The 15,804-nt window shown below is 40.2% G+C and overlaps 1 protein-coding gene across 2 annotated transcripts in view; it reads left to right on the top strand.

Annotated features, from left to right (window-relative positions):
• CDK8 (cyclin dependent kinase 8) overlaps nt 1–15,804 on the top strand; it is a 93,023-nt gene that overhangs the window by 23,654 nt on the left and 53,565 nt on the right. For both annotated transcript variants that reach the window (XM_068422886.1, XM_068422877.1), the window contains exon 2: nt 8,154–8,229. In XM_068422886.1, the coding sequence (XP_068278987.1) occupies nt 8,154–8,229 (76 nt within the window). The remainder of the gene's footprint in view (nt 1–8,153; nt 8,230–15,804) is intronic.

The following is a 15,804-nucleotide window of genomic DNA, read 5'->3' as shown; positions in this document are numbered from 1 at the left end:
CTAACCACTCTTCCCCCAGCCTGTAGCGCTGCATGGGGTTGTTGTGGCTGAAGTGTAAGACCCGGCACTTGTTCTTGTTGAACCTCATGCCGTTGGTCTCGGCCCATCTATCTAACCTGTCCAGATCCTTCTGTAGGGCCTTCCTACCCTCCAGCAGATTGACACTTCCACCCAGCTTGGTGTCATCTGCAAATTTGCTGAGGGTGCACTCAATCCCTATGTCTAGACCACTATTTACCGTCTATACCACTATTTATACTATTAAGTACAAACAGAATTCTAAAGGATTATTCTTTTTTTGTTAAAAAAATTAACCTTTGGGTTTCTTTTTTATCATTTTTACAAGTAGCAGCATCTGTGCATTGCTTTAGTTTTACACTGAGCCATAGAATGGCTTCCTTTTTTAAGAGACAGTTACCATTGCACACATTGTAAATACTAGAACAAGCTTTGAATTTCATCTCTTATTGGAATACTAATTTTTCTTTATTCCTTATTTAAAGTTGTGTCCTCACACTAATCTGTGTTATATTGAAAAGGTGAAAAGTTTTAAATCTCTCTATAGTAAATGGTCCTCAAAGTTATGTACATAGGCATCCAGAATAGCTCTGTCTTATTTCTAGCTAAGTTTTGGAAATGTTGTCAGACTTGGAAAAAAGTATTAGGAGTTAGCTGTGTGTCTTGAAAAGGCATAATAAATGTATTGCACAGCTGTGAAACTACTTACAGTCTCAGATGAATCCTCAACAAAGTAGTACTCTATCTCACAGTCCCACACAGAATATTTTAGGTTGGAAGGGATCTCTAGAAGGCATCTGGCTCAACCTCCCACTCAAAGCATGTCCAACTTGAACTAGCTTAGACTGCTCAGGTTCTTATCCAGCTGAGTTTTAAATATCTCTGAGCATGAAGAATTCTAGCAAATCTCTTCCACTTTTTGGCTACCCACTTTTTTTTTTTCACCCATGATATCTGATTAGAATTTCTCTTTTTGCCATTTGACTGCTGCCTCCCATCAGTTTGCTGGGCACCTCCAGGAAGAGCCTGACTCTTTCCCTGTACGCCCCCTCCATTAGTTAACTGAAGGCAGTGATAGGATCCCTCCTTAATCTTTTCTGAAGGCTGAACAAACCTGGCTCTCTCGGCCTCTCTTTATGTGTCTTGTCCTTCAGACTTACGCTGCTCTGCTGGACTTGTGCACTATGTCAGTGTCTTGTACTGGAAAGCCTAAAACTGAATATGGAGCTTCCAGATGTAGTTTCACAAGTGCTGAATATAGAGGAATAATCACCTCTTTCTACCTGCTGGGTACACTCTTGCTAATACAGCCCCGGATTTGGCTGTCTGCCTTTGCCATAGGGGCACGTTGCTGTGTCATGTTCAGCTTGTCCAGGTCTTGCTCTGTAAAGCTGCTTTTGACCCACTTGTCAGCGTGTCCAGTTGTGTGGGGTTATTCCAAACTAGAGACAGGTCTTTGCGCTTGTCTTTGAACTTTCTGAGGTTCTCGTCTGCCCATTTTTCCTGTCTGTTGAGGTCTGTCCAAATGGCGACTCAGTTCCTTGGTACATCAACCATTGTCCTCAATTTAGCATCATCTGTGGATTTGCTGAGGATGACTTCCATCCTGTTGTCCATTTGTTAATGAAGATATATCAGCCCCATTATCTGCCCTGAGGGATGCACTAGTAACTGGCAGCCTGTGGGATTTGTACCGTTGATTACAGCCAATTAAGTCTGACAGTCCAATTGATTTTTCATCTGTTCTGTAGTTCAACTGTCCAAGCTGTCTGTCTAATTTGGCTGTAAGTATACTATGAGATCATGTCACAAGGTTTGCTAAGGTCAGGGTAATATCCAGTGCTTTTCCATTGTGCACAGAGCTAGTCCTGTCATTGTTTAGGACCATCATATTGGTGAGGCACAGCTCATCCTTGGAAAATCCTTGCGAGCTGTTCGCAGTCATTTCTTTTCCTTTATGCGCCTGAAAATAGCTTCCCAGGAGGGTTTGCTGCATAACCTTTTCAAGGACTGAGGTTAGGCTGGTTGGCCTATAATATCATTGAACCTTTTTGCCCTTCTTGAAGAGGGTCCTGATATTTGCCCTTTTCTAGTCATCAGGAACCTGCCATGATCACAGTGACGTTTCACAGATGATAGAGTGGCTTTGCGATGACATTTGCCAGCTCTGCTAAGCACCCTTGAACGCAGCCCACCTGGTCACATGGACTTGTGTGTGTGTCAAGTTTGTTGAAGTCATCTCTAATTTGATTTTCCTCTAATTCCTTTCACTAGGACTGTGCCACTAGCCTTGGGAATGTGGTAGCTGTGTGAGTGGTCTGTGATGTGAAAACCAATGCCAAGAAGGCAATGAGAACCTCAGTCTCTTTTGTGTCCTTTGTCACTTGGTTCTCCACCACACACCCATTTTCTGAGTTGGTAGTTAATAGGTGCAAAATGCAAAAACAAATAGAACTTCTGGTATAATATCTTATTCTGGAAAGACTGGTGCCATGAATGTGATGCTGGAAGAGGAAAAAGAGGAAATTATGTTCTTCCAAGTCATCATTTGAAAGGGTACCAGTCAGCCCTCATCTTGCTGCGCTTTCTAGAAAACAATGTATTGTTTTGGTGTGTTTTTAACTGCTGAATATACAGCATTGGCATTTAGCATAAATGCGTAAAAGTCTTCAGCTTCAAAAATTGCATTTGTGTATTCATATGCTTCCAAAGAACTGAATTACTACTTCTTCCTGTAGACTTCACTGGATGTCATGTGTCATTAGGGTGATTTTCATTTATTTAAAAATCTGATTTAAAAACAAAATGAAAAAATAACACTACCGTGACTTGGAGGAGAAGGGGATGATGCCACAAAGTGAAAATGCGAAGTCTCCTAAATGTTATAATTTGCTGTCATAAGTGTTTTATATTCATATTCTAGCCTATAGCTGTGTGTTTTGCTAAGTTCTTCTTGCATCTTAAATCTACATGTGGAGTAAGTCCATGTATTTGTTGTGTTAAATTTCAGTAAGACGCATAGGGGAGAGGGACAAAGAAAACTAACTGGAATGCCACAGTTTAACTCCATATTATCTTTCTCTTCGTTTGTAGTTTAAATCTTTGCATTGAACACTATTCTGATACTTTTAAGTAAACTATAATAAAACCTCTGATTCACTTATTATCTTGCCTGACGTTCTGGTAGATAATAAAGATTTAGTATTTTTTGCCTTACCTGGCTCCCTAGCGTGTATGAAAGCTCCAGCCTGTATTTTGCTGTTAATAGTGAAGATGTGCTGCTGTTTAGGGCTTGGAGTTACTCAGTGTTCATCTAGGTGAGTTTTTCAAAGCTGAGATGCTCTACAGCACAAATTCCTTTTCAGCTAGTAAAATCAAAATGCCCTAGTGAATGCATTCAGAGAGTTCGGAGTTAGTGCTGCTGAGGCTGCATCACTCCAGCAATGGTGCGGCAGTTGGACTGACTCAGGATGTGTTACTTTTACGTTACTTTTACTACTATTGATGTTAATGGAATTCTCAAGGGTAGAATTAAAAAAACAAACCCATGTGTTTTATTGGTAAGCTCATCTCTTAATTGTCAGGATTTTGGTATTCTTTAGGGAATAAGAACCATAAGCAATTAACAGATTCCTTAGAGTTTTCTGTAGAAGAGATGCTGCATTTACAGGTCCCTGTGGTAGTTGAAAGGCTGTAGAGCCTGTTTCCCTCAGATATTTAAGTGCAGTCAAGTTTTACATTTCCTTGTTTATAAAGACAAAACTATTCCTAAATTGTGACCAGTTAATTTTGATTTTGAGATCTTTTTTTAACTGCAATGTAAATTCAGAATTATGACCATTGATTTTAAGCCTTCGGTACTTTATTCTGCTATTTTTATTACTCAATTGAATTTTAAACTAATCTAGTGATCTGAATAAAGCGTATATTATAATGATGTGCCAATACATTTCTACAAAATATGTGAGATGAAATAACAGTAGAACTGATTTTTTTTTTAAAACTGCGTTTTATGTAATAAGCCCCCTTTTTCGCCACGTGTAGGATATTTTCTCCCACTTGCTGAACATACTTATGCTTAAAGTATCCTTCTAAATAAAGGGTAGAAATACCAGGCATTTTAATACTAAAGCTTTGCAATGTGCTCACATTCAGCAGGCATTGCTCCCACTCATTTTGATTCCCCCCCCCCCCCCCCCCCCCCCCCCCAAATAGACTGAATGTTTCTTATGGTGCTGTTATACTTCCAAATTCAGTAGAACTTTAAAAAAAAATAATATTTGGAAACAGCATTATAATAATAGTTTAATTCTCATAAAGGTGGCATTTTTGGTTTTAGTTTATTCAAGCTATAAGAACAAAACTAGATAGTTTGCTCTTTTATGGTGATTTTGCAGGTATATTTATTTGGTTTTGTCATTGAAGTCCACTGGAAGTGATGTTGCAGCTACCCATTTTTTCAGGTTTGTTGCCCCTGATGTTAATGTTGTCCCGTTGAGGAGATGACATTTTTATGCAAGGTTATGTAGTCTGCGTATGATTACAATAAACCCTGCGATTTCCAGCAGCTGTGTACAAAGTGAGTTCTCTTATCCTTACCACTCTCACAACTGCCTGTTGCTAGGAGGGAGTATTAGTGTTGAAGATGCCAACCTACTTAACTGCAGGAAAGTAAGAATATATTAGTATGAAAATAAGTTTGCAGATTGACCAGCTTTTCTAAGCCTGCTGGGAGGTGGAGGATCTGCTGAAGTTACTTAATGGCTCATTCCCAGGCAGAAGAGAAAGTGGACAGGTTTTCCCAACAGGACCTCTCTGTTAGAAGTATAAATTTAGTTGAATTATGCTTTGAGTCTTACTGTACACTTAAAATGCAAGCTAAGTGGCCAGTGCTGTTGCTTAATTAGCTGTGATAAACAGGTCTTTTTTTTCTGATTTTTTGCCTTTTTCTGTCTTGTCATTGAAGCTCTCTTTATCTTCAAAGAAGGAAGTTGCCCATATCCAAAAGCACGCAGAGACCCTTTGGCATGTGTTATGATATAAACAGACTATGGGCAAAATATTTTTGGAAGTTGTGTAAAATAAGCTTGGTCACTCTGTTGGCCTTTTGTTTGGCTTCATAACACTTTTGTAAACTCTTATCACTGCCTTTAAAAACTATTCCCCCAGTTCCCCTGGCTCCCATGAAATTACAGTAAGTTTTATAAAGAAAATCTCACTTGGCTCAAAGGTAGACGTAGGATTTTCCAACTTCTCTTAATGGAAAAGCTGGTACTAGTGGTGTCATGGGTAACCATGGTGTGTTACCAGCCTCTGTGTAGAACAGATGTTAGGAATTGCTTTATTTGTATCTCAATTGTGTGTGCACAATTCAGAGGATTTAACTCTTAGAAGTCTTTGGTTATTTTTTCAGGTTCTGGAGGAGAGGGTAGTGTTGTGCTAAAAATGTGCTTTATCCCAAAATTGTAATTTCTTTTCCTTCTTTTTAGCATGGTTATATTTCCTCTAAATTTCTTGGGTAGATTGAGGACAGGGCAGAGGCCACTTGCTCTCGGTTCCTTCATGCAATGACTGAGTGGTTAATTCCCCACAGTCCTGGGTTGCTGTAAGGGCAGAGCAAGGTTGGGTGTGGGGTCTCTGGATCTCAGTTCTTTAGCTGCCTTTTAATGTGAGAAGATTAATTTTCAGGGACTTCTTTATTTCATCCAGTGTTTTGAGGAGACCAAATGGTATGTTCTTAAACCCCTCTGTCAAATTTCAGCATTAAAGCAATGATTATAGAAGAGTTAACATGCACAACTGAAAGTGTGTTCTTCCAGTTTTGTTCTAGGAAACAGCTGAAGTATTTTTTTTTTTTCTAAAAATTGCCAGAGAAAGTCTGCCATCTGGTATGGAAAATTTTAGTCCAGACTTAATTTGGCAAAAATTTGATCAATTAAAAATAGTCATACAATCTTAAATGTGAGGCAGGCTTCATTGTAGGCAGTGCTATCAGAAATGCTCGTAATAACACCAGTTGTATGGTAGCACTTCTTGTTATGCTGAGTTCTCCTTCAAATACTTTGAAATCTAAGCAGATAAGCAACAGGGCAATGAGAACAACCTTTAGTCTGACCCATTTTGCTCCATATTCTGTCCATGGTAATGCTTGTAACAGTAGCAGTTGTGTGGTAGCATCCTCATGAAATAAGGGTCTCTCCAAACACCTCAAAACTAAGTAGATGAGCACACAGGGCAATGAGAATAACCTCTAGTCCAATCCATTTTGCTTCATGTTTGTATCCAGTAACAACCACGAGCCATTGCTAGCCGTTGCAGATAGAGGGTAAAATGATTTTTAGGTGAGGAAATTTCTCTCTGTCTTTTTCTATCAGCAGCATAGGAAATCTCTATGCTGGAAAGCAGATTGGGGTTATGTTCAGTATCTGTTCATGCGGTGGTCTTTAACTCCCCTATCCACCATAAATGTCTGTAATTTGATTTGAAATCTGTTTATACTTTTGATCCCTGTAATACTCTGTCATCATGAGTTGCACAGTTTAATTGTGTGCTTAATACCATAATGGTTTCTTGGTTTTGGGCTTCATGCAACTTGTTTTCCTCTAAGGTGAGAAATTAGGGGATTGTGGTTCCCCATTCCCACCTTGTTTTGGCCATGTATGAATTTGTGCTCAGCATTGGCTCTTTCTCTTCCGGACAAGGAACTTTTAGGTTTTGGAAGCTTTTTAATGCCTTCTGTTGTTGTCCTCCCTACTCTTTTTTTCCTGTTTGTGTCAGATTCTGTATCTTTTCCCCTCTTTTATCTTGCTGAATCCATGTAATTGCCCTCTTACTGAAATCTGCTCTCGCCCACTCGCTGTTCTTCCTCCTCATTAACTGTTCAGATTTTGTCCATTAATCTCCCACTTTTTCTCTCTTCTTTGCTTTGAAAGGTTATTGCTAACAGTGGGTTGTCTTTGAACCCCATGAAAAATCTTTTGGACAGAACCTGATAATTTGAGGGATTAAACAGGTAGTGATGAATAGGGGAAAGTGTGTGTCTCAGGTAGGAATACAGCAATTCAAAGCCTTGCAAATATTTCGTGAGAGCTGGAGGAAACAAGTGCAGACGTTTTAAATGCTTAACTACAGTTTTCTTTTATTTGCCTTTAGGATGTTTGATTTGCATTTTTTTCAGGGTGGCTCTTCACAGCTGTGAAAGCTGGGTTCATTAAAAATTAGTAGGGAGTCTTATGCAACCTGGAGATTTGGGGCTATGTGAATGCTCCAAATATTGAAGGCAGTACTTGTTAAGTGCCACGTCCCCAGGAGTGCTGTGGATGCCAGCCCACAAGCAGGAAGGACAAGCACTCCATCTCTTAAAAGTTTGAGCTCTTTGAGGTTAAGGACGGGCAAGAGTTCAATGTCTTCTTTTGCTGCAGTGTCTCTCTTCTTCATTTTGCTTTTGCTAGCTGGAGTTACTAATAGGCTTGCATTTTAAATAAATGACTGTAAGGTACATACTGGTTAAAGTGCGCAGGAGTGCTCGTGTTGTTTTTAAGTGTTATACATGTTTAAAGCTGAACAAACATTTCTCTGCATTCTTCAGATTGCACAGATACCTTGTGGGTTTTTTATTAATCTTTGTAGTTTTATTAGTTTGGTAGGAACAAAATTTTAGGGCACTTTTTGTGATCTAGAGGAAAGAAAAGATAAGATGTTACTGGGATGTTGCTTCTGGGCAACTCAAGAATTCATTAAAATATGTGGAAGACTTACTGTGTCCCAGAGTGATACATTTATGGGAGATCTAGCCCTAGCTAGACTTATCTCTAGTATGTACTAGATGTTTGCTTTGTTTTCTTCTTAATAAGAGAAGGAAGGAATGGAAGAAATGCCGATGATTGCATTTAAAAAAAAAGTTTTAAAAAATTCACTATTTATGTAGTGAGAACAAATTTATATTTTAGCTCCATCAAGGTGGTGTGGTTAGTTTACAGTTTAGCTGAGTATCCAGATATTAAACTAGTAAAGAATCAAAAGAAAATAAGATGCAGAATTTGTATTAATTAGAAACTGTCCTCTGAATGGTGGTGAAGAGCTCACTTGGAATTCATGGTGCAATTTTTAAAAAAACTTCTTTTCTTCTTTCACAGGAAAGATGATAAAGATTATGCTTTAAAGCAAATAGAAGGTACTGGAATTTCTATGTCTGCATGCAGAGAAATAGCAGTAAGTAACATTAGTTCTTTCTACTAGCAAACAGACTTATTAAAAGTATTTATTTGAGTGCATGCTGGTTTTTGTTTGCTGAATCCTGTTATTCTACTATGGGTGCTCTATTTTTATCATCAAGGTATAAAATAAGTGCAAATGTCATGGAAGATTTTGTGCACCTGTTGTGTTTGCTGTCCAAAAATGACAGTGTTTTTAAGCTACAATTTATTCCATGCCTCGGGGCAGATTAACTTTAAATGCAGCAATTTAAAAACATGATTAGAGTCAGTGGCTTAAATTAGGTATTTGATCTGACTTTTGCATTACTATTTCAGTTATTTTCCTAAAGAGCTTAGTTCTTACTGGCTCATAAAGATTAGAACATGTTAGCTTCTATTGAAGTGAAGACTTGAAACTGAACTGGCATTATTGTTGCCTCGGAGGCTGTAATACACCCATGAATATTATTCAGACATTTTCTTAGGTTACTCAGATTTTTATCTGTATATTCCCTGTTCTTAGAGACTAGTGAATAATGTGGTCTAGTTATGGTTTGTGACAAGATTGCAAAGAAATACTGGTAAAACTGGTATTCTGAAGTTGAACTGTTATATGTTCTTATGTTATACTGCTGCTTGGGTTTATCTTTCTTGAAATGTTTCAACTGAAATTGCTTACTAAAAGGAAATGCATGTAACTTATGTGAGTGTGGGAGAAGTGAATAGTTTGTTTTCAGTCCATATTCCTCAAGAATGTGAAACTAGACCTACCCCAATTTAATTTTTGTTGATTGAAGTGAGTACCAGGCTTTCCTACTTTGTCAGCTTCCAGTTGGCTTTGTGATTTCAAACATGTTAGTCCTTGAGCTGAGTGAAGTCAAAAAAATGAAGCCCAAAGAATGTTCTTCAGGAGAAGCTCTTCTTCTCTTCTCTTCTTTCTTGATGAAAGCTGAGCCTCCCTGCCATCGTAGGCATCCATGCTGAACTAAAGGAGCTGAAAACAGGATCTTAAACTTCGCTTTTTTCAACCATTTTGGCAGAAATTTTCCAAATACTGTGACTCCTTCAGACTTAATACTTTTGGGAAGTGTCAGCTACCATTTCAGACGGACTTGGGAAAATTTTTTGTTTGCCTTTACGCAGAGATTTACCTGAAGAGTTTTGAAGAGTTTGTTCTGCTTGGATGTGGCAGGAGAAGCTTGGCTGGTGTTGGGGAGGCGTGTCTGCTCTGGATATGACCCTAGCTCAATTTCTATCTGTTAAAAGAGAATCATTAACATGGCTGACAGTTGGGAAGGATTTGGCCTCATTGCATGGTTTGAGGAGTGTTGTGTGGTCATTCCTCTCAGGCAGCAGGGTCCCTGGTAGTGGTGGAAGAGGACCAAGAAGCAGGGAGGCTCTCTCCTTTCTCTGAGCTGCTGCAGAATCATAGAATCATTTAGGTTGGAAAAGATGTTTAAGATGATCAAGTCCAACCATTAACCTAGCACTGCCAAGTCCACCACTAAACCATGTCCCTAAGCACCACATCTACTTGCCTTTTAAATACCTTCAGGGATAGTGACACAACCACTTACCTGGGCAGCCTGTTCCAGTGTTTGATAACCCTTTCGGTCAAGAAATTTTTCCTGATAGCTAATCTAAACCTCCCCTGGTGTAACTTGAGGCGGTTTCTTCTTATCCTGTCACTTGTTACCTGGGAGAAGAGACCAACACCCACCTCACTACAGCCTCCTTTCAGGTAGTTGTAGAGAGCGATAAGGTCTCCTCTGAGCCTCCTTTTCTCCAGACTAAATCACCCCAGTTCCCTCAGCTGCTCCTCATAAGACTTGTGCTCTAGACCCTTCACCAGCTTCTTTGCCCTTCTTTGGACTTGCTCCAGCACCCCAATGTCTTTCTTGTAGTGAGGGGCCCAAAACTGAACACAGTATTTGAGGTGCGGCCTCACCAGTGCTGAGTACAGAGGGACGATCACTTCCCTAGTCCTGCTGGTCACACTATTTCTGATACAAGCCAGGATGCTGTTGGCCTTCTTGGCCACCTGGGCACACTGCTGGCTCAAATTCAGCCGGCCATTGATCAACACCCCCAGGTCCTTTTGTGCCAGACAGCTTTCCAGCCACTCTTCCCCAAGCCTGTAGCGGTGCATGGGGTTGTTGTGCCCCAAGTGCAGGACCCGACACTTGGCCTTGTTGAACCTCATACGGCTGGCCTCGGCCCATCGATCCAGCATGTCCAGATCCCTCTGCAGAGGCTTCCTACCCTCAAGCAGATTAACACTGCTGCCCAACTTGGTGTCATCTGCGAACTTACTGAAGGTGCACTCGATCCCCTCGTCCAGATCATTGATAAAGATATTAAAGAGAACAGGCCCCAACACTGAGCCCTGGGGAACACCACTTGTGACCGGCCACCAGCTGGATTTAACTCCATTCACCACAACTCTTTGGGTCCAGCCATCCAGCCAGTTTTTTACCCAGCGAAGCGTACACCCATCCGAGCCATAAGCAGTCAGTTTCCCCAGGAGAATGCTGTGGGAAATGGTGTCAAAGGCTTTACTAAAGTCTAGGTAGTCAACATCCACAGCCTTTCCCTCATCCAGTAAGCAGGTCACCTTGTCATAGAAGGAGATCAGGTTAGTTAAGCGGGACCTGCCTTTGCACCCTTTGAAGAGAACAGCAGTACAACACAGGACATACATGGGAGAGCGTTAGTGGGGAAAGGAGGGGAATGTACTGAAGACAGCGAAGAGGCCAAGAAAGCAGGCATCGAGAGCAAAGAGGGGAGCGGAGCCCAAAAGCAGGCACAAGGGTAGAAGAGTAACCTGATACAGCATTTCTTGAGCTGTTGTTGACTTTGCTTTTGGTTATGCTTCCAGGCTTGCGCTGCTGATACTGTGGTTGAATTTTCCTGCAGTTGAATTAATTCACCGTGGACTTCTAGGGTTTGAATCTTTTCTCCTTACCGTTGTTTTGATGTAGCTGTTTGGAGTTAACAGGAGAATTTTTTCCTCAAGATGAGTTGTTCATTTTAATTCTGTTAAATAGATTTTTTTTTTTTTCCTCCCTTTCTATCAATTAATATTGTAAAAGGAAAAAAAAGGAACCTCATATGGAGATGGATCTAATTGAGGATAATAGCCATACTGTTTATATTGATTATGTATGTGTAATGTATATATGAAAATGCTACTGAGTTAATCAGCAGTGTTGTACCCTAAAATGTCACCTGTACATCTAATTAATAAAATTATTTGTTGGCATACTTAAAAAGTCAAGACTGAATCCCAGACTTCGTTACAATGTGTTCTGGACTACCCCAATTAACACATTTTACGAGCATGGTGGTATTATGAGGAACTAGGATGACTTGGTTTGCATTGAGGTCTATCCATTTCAGTTTCTCTGGAGAGCTGAAGCTTGTATATTTTACTCTGTGACTCTCTGGGAAAAGAGTGCAGTTTGATATAAAGCCCAGTGAAACTATTCCTTCTTTTTACAACTCTGCAGTGGCTTTTGTATCATTTATGATGTCTAACCTCAGTTTTGGACTATTGAGTAACTTATATGTTTGAAAATACCCATAGCCTACTCTTCCAACACATCTATTTGATGCAGACACCTGAGCTGAAGAAGAGTGTCAGATCTTCAGAAAAATAAAATCATTATTGGAATACATCAATTGCAGGGAAAGGCTTGAACTAGGTCAGAGACCTAGTTGAAATGGCTGACTTGGTTATGGGATGAGCTCAGCCTATATATGTGTATGAAAGTCTTCCTATGTTTCAGTACTTCCTGCAGCATGAGAACTTAGAACTAATGTTCAAGAACCTAGCTGTTCTCTTTCTGTGTTGAAGAAAGAGGGTTTTCTTCGATGATTTTATGTAAACCATTTGTTTAACTGGTAGAATTAACAGTTATTGTGCTAATAATGCTAATTGAATCAATATCTTTAATATCAAGATAATTCTAGTGTTGTATTCTTCCTTATCTTTCCCCCGTTCATCCACCATGGTAAGCATTTTTGAATCCTACCTCTTCCAGAACCTTAACTGAACGTTTGGCTGCTCATCTCTTGTTCTCTGCAGACGTGTGTACTGCCTGGGATTCTGGATATCTTTTTTTGTGATCTGCACTTTCACTTCTGAGGATTTAAGCAGGCACTAAAAACTGCACACTCATCATACCAAGAGATGGATTTGTATTAGATGGGAGAGCAGAGGGATAGAATGGTGATATTTGTATAAAAATACACAAAGTGTACCAGCCCAAACACTTGATTCCTCGTTTTCTGATTTAATCACAAGGAGGAAAGTCGTTAAAGCCTATCCACATGGAATAGTGCAGCAAATGCTGTTTCACAGTTTGCAAAGTAGGAGAATTCTTCAAGGCTGTAGGAAGTCGGAGTAGTTAACCAGCCTTCACATAGAGCTTCAGAATTTTGAGTTGGGCAGTTTTATATACAGGAGTCTTAGGTTTTAAAGTAATGAAGTGACTTTCTGACATTTTTCTTGTTGATAAGCATTTTTCAATCAATTTTAGCAGGTTACAAGTACTTCACTTGCCTGTGCTTCCTTTGGCTAGTGAGAAGTTGCTTGGCTGGCTTGTTTTGGTGGTTTGGTTTTTTTTTTTTTTTTTTTTTACTTTTTGCAGGATTTCCACGTAGCTTTGTTTTTTTGGTGCCTGGTTTGGTTGACTGAAGTATTGGTGAAAAGCTTGTTTGTATGTAAAAACATCACATAGTATTTTTATATGATAGCATTAGTTTTTGACTTGGCTCTGAAGAGGAAGTGCTGGATATCGTGGCAGACACTCTCAGTGATGGAAATGCTGAATGGGACAAAGCAGAGCTGGGATGGGCGATGCTGTATTCTATCTGTCTCCTGTCTAGGTGGTGTCCTTCAAGCACCATAGCCAGCTCTACAAGTTAGAACAGCGTTGAATCTGCTGGGGCTGGGACAGAAAACTGCAGAACAATAAGTAGCTGGCTTCTCTGACCATTTCCACTCTTTAGGTCTGCCTTGGAGGCATTTGGCCATTCCTAGGAATTCGTGTTTTCCTATTATAACAAATGCAGGCTGTCATCACAAAAGGTGATGTCCTCCGTGTAGGATCTAGTGATAGTGTTGCTGTAGGATGAGGAAGTTCATCTTCACTGAAGGGAGAATGAACAGCTTGGTTAGTTTTCTGTTGTGTGAACAAGCTGAGCTGAACCATCCTGGTCGCACTGTTGCTTAATGTGGCTCACAGGAAGTGATAGGAACCTGCAGGGGTGATTTGGGTATAATGTGGACTTGTACCCTAATGTTCACATGTCTGAGCATTGACAAAAGAAAGGGAAGTATTGATTTTTGTCTCCCAGGCAGGAGGCTCAGGCCCTGGTACAGCTCTCCTTCCGTCAGGAACTTGGCCAGGTTTGCAGGGAGCAGGCACATGGTACCCAGGCAGTGTGAGAATAAGCAGAGAGATAGCTGGTTATGACTGCTGCTCTTACCTGAAAGGGAAAGCCTCTGCAGCAGACCTGCTCACCTCTGCAACTGCTCCATCACCCTGGCTTTCGGCTTCTGGGCTGGAAGGTGGCAGAGAGGTAGAGGCAGAGCCTGCACCTGTGGGCAGGTGAGAAGGGAGCTGCTGTTGTCTAGTGGTCTTGGCTGAGTTGACATTGGTGGAGGAGGCTGCTGTAGAGGTGAATCGGTCCTCCTTGCACACTGGGGCTTCCATGTCCTGGGTGACAAGATCATGTCATATGATTATCAGGCCTCTTTCTTCTCTGCCAGTGGAGGGGACAGAAGAAAAGCTTTAAGGGCTCTCAGAGCCAGTCTGAAGGTGACCAAGGACTCTTGAGGCAGCACACAGCAGCTGGAGGGACTCCATGAGGCCGAACTGAAACTGGGTGACTCCAGGATTCATCCTTGTCAACATCTTCCCCTGGTATGGTGGTATGGAACAAATGACTGTCCCAGTGAGCTTGCTGGAAGAGATCTCATACCAGCTATGCAATAAGGAACCATATTTGGGTGCAGGTTCCTCAGGACTCAGGGGCTGTCATTTCCCTTTCATGCTAACAGTGAAAGCGTTTTCCCACAAGACCAAAACCAGAAATAATTTAGGTGAGTACAATCCTCATATCAGAAGACAAGAAATGGTTTCTTAGCAGTCTTTCCATGTGGTGAAAAGCAGGAAGGTATTGGGGAAGACAAATGTTTGATTTCACCCTCTTGGCAAGTCTGATGACTCTCAAATGCTTTAATAGTAGTATGGTATGTAAAATATAAGTTGTGACCGAGTACTTTATTGAGCTGTGTTACAGGGCTACAAACAGTATTCTTGGGAAATCTTGTATAAAGGGAGAGTGGTATTGTTTTTAGTTCTGCGAAAGTAGGACAAAGATACTGATTGAATGTTAACCAATTGGAACCCCTTAGGAATCATGATGTTTTTTGTGAACAGCAGAATTTGACCAAGCTTAACATCCAGTGTCTGTCTCATCTGGATTCTTCATACACCTCCTTACTTTCAGTGAACCTTTAATAACACCTCTTCTAATACTTTGAATGTGTTTGGACATAAGAGGTGCTAATAAATACTGACTGGTATGTGTGATCACATAACTCATTTGTTTTGGAAACCACAGAAGTTAAAACCAGAAATATGCTTTTTTTTTTTCTCTTGACATTTTGTCGTGTCAGGCTTCTTTTTTCAACATTTAGGACTTTAAAAATAAAACCAAAAGAATAAACTAAAGCAACTATTTCACACGGTTGTATGTCTGAAGAACTTCAAAAATGTGTTGTCAGCTTCATAATAAATTCATAGAGTGAGCAGTATTATAACTTTTTCTGTTACATTGCTTTTATAAGCTTTCATTTGAACACCTTTGAAAGGAAAACAGCATGTACTTTCAGCAGGTATTTTGTTCTCTTTTAGTACTGTGAAATATCTGACTCATGAGAATATAAAACTGTAAAGTCACATTTCCATTGAAATAAACAGATCTTGAACCTATTGGATAGCAGCTAAGCCAACTTGGGATTTAGGAACTTGTGTAATAAAATTTGGGTTTTAGTGTAAATAACAAGTTTAAAGTACTTGAGTAGAGCTCCAGTTTTTGATACGAAACTAAGAATAGTGATTTGAAATTTATTTTTTTTTAGAAATTTATTTTATGAATATAGAATTGGATGACACTTCTGGAGTCGTCATATTCTGCTCCTGCTCTTGCAGACAAGCAAAGTGCACCTTCAAAAATTTATCAAACTGCAAGTTAAACTTGTAAGGAAAAGAAAAATCTCTCAAGGCAGTTCCGGAGCCCCATTCTATTAGTGGCTATGTAAACATTATTCAGCCTTTAAGCCAAAATTAATCATGACTAGTTCATACTCATTTGTACTTATGGTAGTATTGTCAGTTAGTTAGAATAGCTCTTCTCTCCTGCTTTCATTTTAAAGAGAGAGAGAGACTGTTTCTTTCTGTGGCTTTGTTTTGGCAGGCTCTAAGGCTTTTGGCTTGGCTTGCCAGTTCCCCGTTGTGCAGTAGGCTCTCCCTTCCCCTGGGTGTAGGCTTGGGCTTTCTTTCCCTGTTGCAGTTGGGAT

Source organism: Nyctibius grandis, chromosome 2 (assembly GCF_013368605.1).
Source record: "Nyctibius grandis isolate bNycGra1 chromosome 2, bNycGra1.pri, whole genome shotgun sequence".
Classification (NCBI taxonomy): Eukaryota; Metazoa; Chordata; class Aves; order Nyctibiiformes; family Nyctibiidae; genus Nyctibius; species Nyctibius grandis.
The sequence above is the reverse complement of the archived record's forward strand: the minus strand, read 5'-3'. Positions and strand labels throughout refer to the sequence as shown.